The 10,412-nt window shown below is 40.3% G+C and overlaps 1 protein-coding gene across 2 annotated transcripts in view; it reads left to right on the plus strand.

Moving 5' to 3' along the window:
• Positions 1–10,412, plus strand: part of LOC103380993 (MAM domain-containing glycosylphosphatidylinositol anchor protein 2) — a 126,402-nt gene that overhangs the window by 55,769 nt on the left and 60,221 nt on the right. For both annotated transcript variants that reach the window (XR_003050095.1, XM_008313149.3), the window contains exons 4-6: positions 7,302–7,498; positions 9,128–9,260; positions 9,459–9,728. Coding sequence is in view for 1 of the 2 variants with exons in the window: in XM_008313149.3 (XP_008311371.1) it covers positions 7,302–7,498; positions 9,128–9,260; positions 9,459–9,728 (600 nt within the window). In the remaining variant the exon portion in view is untranslated. The remainder of the gene's footprint in view (positions 1–7,301; positions 7,499–9,127; positions 9,261–9,458; positions 9,729–10,412) is intronic.

The raw sequence follows: 10,412 nt of genomic DNA on the forward strand, positions 1-10,412 counted from the left end.
AAAGAGAAGGCATTTGGTTCTGGACAACACACTGGTTGAAGTACACACACACACACACACACACATATATATATATATTATATGTGAACTTTTTTGAATACTACTCTTCTAAAGAATCGAGGTAATTGCTCTTTGTTTATACAGAACTCTGTGTGGAAGATGGTGATCTCTGGAGAACACTTAGCTGGTTCCGTTGGACGTGCAGTTCAGTAGATAATGAGTCTGATTCAGTGACTGTGTTACTTTTAGTTGACTTTTTTTACCCCACTACATGCCTCTTGCTGATGGATGCATCAAATGTAGGAAAATCATATTTTTTCATGTATGTATGTGTAATTTATTAAAAAATTAAGACATGTAGCTTGAATTATGCAGAATGATGATGGTGATATTAAAAATGATGATATTTATTCCTATTATAAAAACCTAAATTTCTAGATTATTACATTCCTGTAGTAGTAGTAGTAGTAGTAGTAGTAGTAGTATAACAATCTTTTAAGCAGTTGTAGTCATAGTCACCTTACGATTATTAGTATTATTGGTATTGGTGTTAGTACTTGTAGTAGGTGGTTGGCTTGGTTGTATGTTCTCCCTGTGTTTATCTAACATGTGATGAACTGCTGTTGTATCCAGGCTGTGCCCACTAACTGCTGGGAGGCTGCAGCTCCCTGTGAACCTAAAAAGGAGTCAATCGTAGAAGATGAAGATAAAGAGTAACTCAATAGACCACCTCTCCTAATGAGGTGGAATTTAGCAAAGTGGATTTTCTGAATTTCTTTAGTCTGTAAGACACTTACTTAGGGTGAAAAACTCTTTTTGTATTAGTTTTCCTAAGAAAATAATGTCCTAATGTCACTTATATAGTCTATATATGCATCACACCAGGTGATGGATTTTAAAGTCCTTTGGAATGAATTGATAAGGTATGGGATCGGAGACAGACGTGCAGTTGTTGTTATGTGCTTTTGGATGTAAATGACCCGAGGTGATGAATGGGGGGATGCAGCCAGGTTGAGTTATCTGAGTCTTGTTTGAATCAGGATAGAATGAATCAGCACGTTATGTGTACATTATGTAAATGTTTGCTGGTGTGGTTAATGGAAGTAAAGCCAGATCACGACTGCCCATTATTCTTTCAAGGACTCGATGTAGGAAAACCGCCCTTAATCAGAGCGGCAAAGTCAACCTGTTCCCCTGCCTCCTCATCAGGGGCTTAAAACAGGCCACGGCGTTTTTGTTGTGTTGTCTTTATGCTAATGTGATTGCTAACGTGATTGCAGCTTTTGGAATTTAATTCTTATCTCGTTGTTTGTTTTCCATTGTTTTCCTCTTAAGGTTAAGGGCCTGAAGGCCACAGGCTAGGCTTCGTTTTCTCTTTTTTGACAGTACTGCAGTTAAATAAGCTTTTTATTTAAGGCCCTGGTTCCTTCTTTTAAAAGTATTTTTTATTTATTTTAAAATAAATACAGTTTTGCAGATCTGTAGAATCAAGTCTTAGTGTGAACTCTGTTAGTGTTAGAGTCAAAAACCAAATCCTGCTTAGGTAATACAACATTATTGTTGCAGTAGCAAACCTTAGCTGTTTTAGCTTTTTATCAATTCGGTCAACTAACAAAAAACTTAGTAATTACTGTTTGAAAGTAATAACTAAATACAATCCACCCTTAGTTGAAAAGTTTCAAAACATTTTCCATGTTAAGTGTTTTTTTTTTTGTTTTTCTTCTTAATAATTTTTTTTTTCAATCTTATTTCAGTTGCACAGGTCATGGATTTATTTTAGCAAATGACTTTGGTCTCTACTCATTTAATTAATTAGTAACTTCCTTGATCCTTTTAATTTAACTTGTTTTAGTCCAATAATCAAGATTATTCATTGTCTGTCCAAATAGACTTCTTGCTAGAAACGTCCTTAGGGCTGCTGTAGGAACATATTAATGGAACAGGAACATAAATGACTTATCGTCAGGCTCTGCCAGTGTTGTAGACAGTGTGGCATGAGTATGAATGAATATTGCCCATTTTTCAGGTAATTGCTTTTGGGCCATAAAAAAAAAAGAAAAAAGAAAAATCTCCGTCCTCTGTTTCTTTTTGTCCAGACAAAAGAAAAGACAAGGTCATTAGAAAACTCCATTATGTCACTGGTGCATCTCCAACAAAATCAATGCTTCGTTTGTGTGTTGTTGTTTAGTCCAGTGATCTTTGGCCCGTTTGTTTTCTGGAGAGATCAATTAGACGGAGGACGGGCTGAGGCTGACGCCACTGTCTGAGGGAGAGGACGGAGGGACGTCTCATTACTACACATGCACCACTAATAACCCTTACTCTACACACACAAACATGCACACAGTGGAGCTGGCCCTGTTATTTTTTCATTACCATCAAGGAGAGGTGAAGTGTTGCAGTATCCTCCTTGGGGCTGCACACGTCTGCCTTTCCATTATTTACACACATTGTTCATTAATGTTCACCTACAGTATGTGTGCACCACACACTCCTTCACACTCCTACAGACATGCGTCCACGGCCTCATGGGGAAAGCAGTGTCACAGGGGAAGATGGAGGTACAGCAGTTGTGAGTGGGTGCCAGACTTCAGCCTATTAAGAAAGGCTTTAACTCCACAGTCACAGTGCTGGATGAGTTCTAATGGCTGCAGGGAAATGTCATCCACTCTTTACTCCCATGCGTTTGCATAGAAAATACAACGATAAAAAAAAGAAATAATGGCATAAATAAAATCCTTCTTCACATTCACACAAATATTATTTGAGTTGTTTTTACACATTAGCAGCCAATAGCCCAAGGAGACAAAACCACTTTACTGTACGATTATCTTCTATTTCCATCTATTTAGTCTACACTGCTAACAACAATGCAGCATGCTAAACCCTTCACGTCCGCTCCATTTACTGCCTCCGCCTCGCTTGTTTAATTGGCCGCGATTACACTTAACCAGTTCTGATGACTGTTTTTTTTTTCCAAGGAAGGAGTTAGTTACCATTACCTTAATGGTCTGTGTGTAACCTACTATTATACGTGAGACAGGGGAAGGTAGTGTGTGTTTAAGAGAGCTGGAAAAGTCAAGTCAAGGAGATTTCGACAAATAAAAAAACAACATTCTCCCCTCAGCAGAAATGTAGGTTCACATTAAAACTGGGATGTGAAAATGCCTAATGAATAATTCAGCACTTGTTTTACAGTACCATCAAGTCATGCCAGGCAGCAGCACTGGCAGGGGCTGTCTATTGCCCTTTACAATCATTCCCCTAACTCTTCCAAGAGACTGTTTTTTTCACTTTGTTCCTGGCTAAGACACACACACAGTCTTAAACATTTTTGATCTGAAAATGCACGTTCCCTTTTCACTATTTAAAACCATATTCTGTCCTGCCAACCAGCCGTACAAGTAAATTCACAACTGTGGATGCTGTACAATGCCTGCTAGGATTGGTTTGTTTATCTATGATGATGTGCAGGATCAGGCACAAACACAGTCACACTCACATTACTTGGTTCTTCTAATGCAGCAGCACATTGATTGAAATGTAACTGTTACTGTTAACAAAATGAAGTCCATGAAGAGTCTGGTCTGCGAATCTGACTTTCAGAAACCATAGAACGGAGTAATGATTCAACGGAGGTATAGCCTTGTGGTTTTAGTGAGCTCATGAACACCTGGAGAACGTCGCATTTCCTGACGCCTTATTTTTACCGATGACTTATTCCCACTGCTGTTCAGCCGAGGTTTTGAAGGCAACTCGAAATGCCATGTGTAGAAATGTGTCACTGCTGGGTGGCTTTCTACAGTCTGTTTATATTGTGTTGTTGCGATGAAGGATTTGTGCATTAAACAAGTGCCTTATTTAAACAGTAACTAAAGCTCAGATGTATACCTAGTGTTACATCCACTGAATGTGTACAGAAAAGCTATTGGTTAGCATCAGGGTGGAATATTGATCAGTACTGGCATGAGAGTTAGTAACAAAAATAAAAAAAACCAAACAAACAAAAAATCAAATTGCATAGAAAAATAAAACAAGTGTCGGCTTTGTCCTCTTCTAAATAATGCGCCTAGCATCAAAATAACTTACAGGGGAGTACGACAGTTACAACTACTTCAGTTAAAGTCTGTAGTCGTTACATTCCTTTACAAAAGCAACAGCTAGTACCAGAAGATTGATAGCCTAATAGGGTTATTCACAGTGATCTTGTTAGTGAATATAACACAGGCACCGAGGGCTGATTCAAACGGCCTTCTCCGGGTTTTCCTCTCACGTTACTCTGCAGCTTGGACACAGGTAATCAGTCATGGTATGGTGTGCGGTGTAAGATATTCATCAAGTGCTGTATCACACATTTCCATTTTAATTATGAGGTGAGATTAACTCAGGTACCTTTTTTATGACACATCCAGTCACGGGAGTATTTTTCAGCAGAGATGCATTAACTCCCACCCTGGATTCTCCTCCGTCCCTTTGTCTCCACTACAGGAGTGCTGCACCTGAACCCAAAGCTGCTCCTGTTCACGTTTCAAATTTTTAAGCAAATAATATTCAGTTCACTTAGATATCTCTGTTACATGGCTCACAGTCATTGTGTCCTCACTCACATCCATCCACCATAACCACCATCATCACTCTCCGGTATGAAGCTGCAGCCGTACATACTGTAGATACAGCTAGCTGTAGTAGAGGACTAACTAAAGGAACTGGAGTGTTGTCTAAACCAATCTAGAGACATGCAAGACACATTTTTGTTTATTTTTTGTGTTGAACAATAGTTGTATTTCTAGCAGTAGGAGTAGTAGTGTATAATGTTGCTGTCCCTAACTGTGGAAGTGTTTGTCTTGACCGGGTCACTCTTCTAAAATGTAGCACAACAATAGTTCTCTCACTACATCAGAATTTCTAATTCAATTCAAGATTTAATCCATTCAGTAGTTTGGCATAAAAGTGGCATTTAGAAGAAAAACTTTTTTAGACTGCACAGACACCTTTGATGGGCAGACTAAAGTAGATAAGTTCACCCCTTATTGCTTGGTATTTAAAGGAGGATGTCTTCCCTTCTGACTGATTTGCTTTTAGACCGACTTCTATAAAGAGATTTGAAGGTGAGGTCCTTCACAGGGCAGGCTGCCAAGTAATAACTTAATCGCTGCTGCCTTATGACCATATGTCTGCAAAAATACCTACAAAGAGAGCAAGTGGACCTCATTTGGAATGAGACTAGGAGACAGCTGCTATGCAGCATCATCACCTCATTAACCCCGCATCTGGATGGTAGCAATTTATGTGTTTTCATTTTTCCCTCCTGACTTCGTTCCCCTTTCTCTCTGCTAATAATAGTCCCACTCTTTGTGTCTTTTTCTTTTAGCAAAAGAACATAAAGCACATTGCTTATCTTTGACATCACAGAGCTGTTTACTTATTCAGGTGAGCTGCTGGTAATTTGCCTAGTAATAAAGCTGGGACAGTAATTATGTAAAATTAACTTCAGGTCTTTTTCAATCAAGGCTGACAGTGTGGAACCCTGATAGGCGTTCTCCCGACATCAAAGTCAGGCAAAAATAGAAAAACTCATAATAGAAACACCCAGGAGACAGCCAGTCAGAAAAGGTGTGTGTATGTGATTGCCTGTGTCTCATATAGGTAAGAGGAGTCAGGTAATGAGAGATTTTATGCAGGTGTCTGCTTTTTGGCACAAGGTTGGAATACATGAAAGAAGGAAGCCAAGGTTTGATGTGATAATGAAGCACCTTCTTTTTCTCTTTTATCCAAACCTCTTACTTGTTCCTATTTGTCCAACAAATGTTTTGTTGGTCCTCTGAAGTAGGAATCTGCATTCCACTTTTCAAAGAGAAACATCAGCATCTTTAAGCTGTTTTTTTTTTTTTTCCTGTATGTCTTTCTAAAACCTTGTCACACAAGAAGCGTGTCCCTGTATGTCTTTGTAAAACCTTGTCACACAAGAAGCGTGTCTGCCGTTTCCACATGCCTGCATCACACTGCAGCCCCCCCTGCGTCTTAATATCAGAGAAGCCTGGGGCTCTGAGACCTGCCAAGCTTGAGCAGAAGTGTTGCTAAGGTTAGCTCGTCGAAGCGTTTAGCCGTACACGAGCAGATTTACCAGCCTGTAAACCCGTAAACCTGCAATTACAAACCTTAACAACTCTGTTGCAGGCAGCCTGTACGACGCATTTTTCCTCTGGGCTCAGGGATTTAAGCTTTACAATCAGTCAAGCGTGACTTCAGGAGCTAATTGCGACATGCGCACGTACACGCCCGCGCACAAACACACACACGTGCGCATGCTTACATGAGAAAAAAATCACGATGAAGGTGGTATTAGGTTTGAAATACATCAAATTTTAATCAGGTGTGTACATTTCCGTACATACATATGTATCACTCTGCGTCTTCCATCCACTTCCTTTTTGCGTGTCTATCTGGTGACATTAATAGCTACATCCACTCCTTGCCTACATACACAGGTACGTATTCCACTCCACAATAAAGTCCCATTTCTGCCAGGCCGTGTTTTTCCAGTGTAGATACGGTTGCAAATGAATCACCCCGTTTCTGCCACACTTGGTAAATTGACCGTTTGATGCAGGAAACACACAGGAAACAAGTCAGAGACGTGCTGCAGGATTTACAATTTGCTTCTCCTGTAATAAATAAGTGTATTTATTTCGTGCAATCTACTCCTCCTTAATGGCCCTGCAATCACTCCGTCTCGTGTGAAGCTCTGTCACCACCTCTGCTGTTTTTCCTGAACCCGAAGGTAATTGCCTCTACCTGGGACACTGTAATGGATCCTGGATGAGGTATTGACCACTGTGAGATTTGGATTAAGGAGCTGTAAGGCAGAACATGTGTTTAATGAAAACCAAGGAATCAGCATTCTCTGGTTCAGACTGGATGTAGGACTCTGTGGGCCACAGGCTCCTTGATTAGGTGTTGATCCTCAGCAAATCCAGGGCTGTGGAGCGACAGCCCTGGAGTTAAAGACAATGGATTCATCTGTTAATAATAATAATAATAATAATAATAATAATAATAATAATAATAATAATAATATCTCCGGTCTGTTTTGGCCTCTGGAGGTTATGGAATTGTTATGGATTTGGGTTTTCATTTACTCCGAGCAATTTACTTTCCAGGCATTCACTTAGCTGATGGATTAGTGATGTAGTGTTGTGTTCAGTAAAATCTTTTTTTTGTTGTTTTAAATTCTAAAGGTTCGTACAAATCAGCAAATTATTAAATTTTAATGATTCATTTTGATGATTTCTCCTCTACAGACCTGGATGATCCAGTGGTGACCGTGCACCAGAGCATAGGAGAAGCTAAGGAGCAGTTCTACTACGAGAGGACTGTGTTCCTCCGTTGCGTGGCCAACTCCAACCCGCCTGTCCGTTACAGCTGGCACCGTGGGAGAGAGGTCCTGACCCAGGGCTCAGACAAGGGCGTTGAGATCTACGAACCTTTTTTCACACAGGTAAGGCAGAGGCAACATGGTTTTAAACCCAGAAATACTGTATGTATTTGAAGAACTTGTGGATCTGTAGGATAGAGAACAGGTGAAATAATATTTCATCCTGTCATATATATATATATATTTATATTATATCCTTGAATGATGTTCTATTTTAACATTTTGTTTTTATCCGGAGGGTCAAACCTTTTTCAAGGCCAGTCTCTGTAGCAACACTGAGTTGCACAAACCAGGTTTTTTTTAGCTCTTTGTGGCAGCTTCATGATTCACTTTGTATTTATCACTCATTTTCTTCCCTAGTGTTTTTTGTTTTATTTATTATATTAAAAGAAATAGCCTCAGTTCACCTCCAAAGTTTCACACCTCTCTAACCATAGACAAAGATTCATGTTTTGTTTCCTATGATAAACATCATTAAAACAGAGCTGCAGATAAATTATTTTCACTTGACAGTAGCAATAATCCCCCTGTTTTCCTCGCCACCCTCAGTGTCACGGCTATATATCATGTGCCCAAAGATGTTGTTTCTCTAATCGATATTGATATCAACATGTCATAAATATAGGATTTTTCTGTTTGTCCTTCCGGTTCTTTCTCTGGCACTCATTTTTTCTAGTTTTCTAAATAGATTTTCCTTCCTGACTGCTCTCAATACATCATATACACTTTACAGTACAGCCATCACACACGCACACGTACTGTATGGTACAGTCCACTGTGCTCGGCCCCCTGCTGTGAGTAAAGCCTGAATATCTTAGAGCTCATCTCCTGATGTCTGTTCTAAAGCAGAGAAGATGACAGATGAAGATGAGGGAAGAAAGACAGTGACGGTGTGGGCTGCACGGCTGATCACATACAATTAACTTATCATTTCAGCCACGGTGTGTGTGATCACCTCTGAAAGACACGAGTCAAGTCATTGCCATGTTATGAGAACTGGGCAGAGCGTGAGGCCGACTCGTGTTCTAACTTGTTGGACACCCATCTCTGCCCTACGCCCACACTGCTGCTAATTAGGTCAGACATTCACATTCTTGTCAGCGCTTGTAGGTGGAGCTCATCCACAGAGAGGCCTAATACAGACGAGTTCACGATTTGCAGCCAACGTCAGCTGTAGCCTCCGGTAACGTTTAAGTCATTTATCAACATCATCAAACACAGGGGTTTACACTGCAGGAGTGGAATGTGAGTAAACAAGTGCCTCTGCTGAATTCTACAGCACCCTGCTATGAATTATGGGATGTTTTAGGGTAAGGGTAAATTCAGAAATCAGATATTTATCCCTCACTTCCTCAATAGTTTTGTATATTTTCTGCAGCAATATTTAGTTTTCTTTAGCTAAATATGTGGCAGAATACTGCAAGATCGTTGACTTTACTGCAACCCTGTCACTATGAAGCAATCTGAAATAATAATTACCCAGAATTTAATCATATCCAGATTCATTTTTGTTGTTTTTTTTTTGCAATGAAATATGTGATCATACAGTATCTCCTTCTTGGCTTTTTCGGATGATTCATTCTTGGTATCTGCTCTTGACATTTTCCTGACTCTCACGCACTTCTTGTAGATGTTGTTGTCGATGTCTTTGCACACATTTGCATACCAGTGTTGCTTTGGTCTGAGCTGCAGGGGGAAACAAAGATTCTGAAGCTGAAGAACCTCCGCCCGCAGGACTACGCAAACTACAGCTGCATCGCCTCAGTCAGGAACGTGTGTGGGATCCCTGACCGCAACGTCGTCTTCAGACTCACCAACAAGACAGGTGGGACAACCTGGTTTCCATATTGAGCATAGAATTATATAAACTTACTGTATGTGGAATATTCTATCAGGGGGCCATTTTAAATATAGGCAGATAATATGGTCTGCGATTCCTCTGCAAACTCACACTCCAACTGTCATAACTGCCAAAGTCGTCCACTTTTTTTTCTCAGACGTCTATTTCTCTTCTCCTCCACAGCCTCCCCTTCCATCAAGCTGCTGGTGGAGGATCCTATCGTGGTGAATCCCGGTCAGACGGTGTCTTTGGTGTGCATCACCACAGGTGGAGAGCCTCCACCCATACTCACCTGGGTCAGCACCAACGACAGCCTCCCGCAGAGGAGCGTGGTCAACGGTGGGACGCTCACTCTGCCGGCCATCACCTCAGAGGAGGCGGGCGTTTACAGCTGTGTGGCCAGCAACAACGTGGGAAACCCGGCCAAGAAGTCCACCACCATCGTGGTGCGAGGTGAGGAAACTCGACACTTAAATACACACAGGTTCATATATACGGTTGAAAATGTATCAGGCAGGGTCAAGAAAACACTGGAGAAAAAAAAACAACAACCAAAAAAACAGATTTTTATTTGTGCCACTGAATCTACTTCATATTCAAAAGCCAACAGATTGACTGACGGTTAGCCTCAAGGATATTTTGGAGGCAAAGTTTGTGGGTTTGTTTTATTTATTTTGTCACTACAAGTTTTTTTATGTGTTTTCATTTTCATTTTATTAGTGGCCATATTTTATCTGAAGCCTCCCTCATCATTCGGTGGTGATCACACACTGCAGCCTCACTGCAGCGCTTACAGTTGAAAGTGTTGAAATAATTTAGGACACACTGGTTTTGCAATCAGACAAATCAATAACATAATTACAGAGTTGTTATAAAGTGTTGACAGAGGGAAACTATAAAGACGCTGATAAGAAACAATAGGGTGTGTGATTGTTCAGGGCACGGCATTCAGTGCAGTAAGGTCTGAATAAGTGCAGTTATGTTCAGAAATATGCTAAATTAGCTTTCTCTCTTGCAAAATTACTGCTTTAAGCTTGAGATTGTAATAAACGTGTGACAGAAAGGAGGATCCAAACAAACTGGACGTTAAATCATCTGATAGATGATGAAGAAAAAAAAGAAACTATGGGTTGAAAA

Source organism: Cynoglossus semilaevis, chromosome 7 (genome assembly GCF_000523025.1).
Source record: "Cynoglossus semilaevis isolate Cse_v1.0 chromosome 7, Cse_v1.0, whole genome shotgun sequence".
Taxonomy (NCBI): Eukaryota; Metazoa; Chordata; class Actinopteri; order Pleuronectiformes; family Cynoglossidae; genus Cynoglossus; species Cynoglossus semilaevis.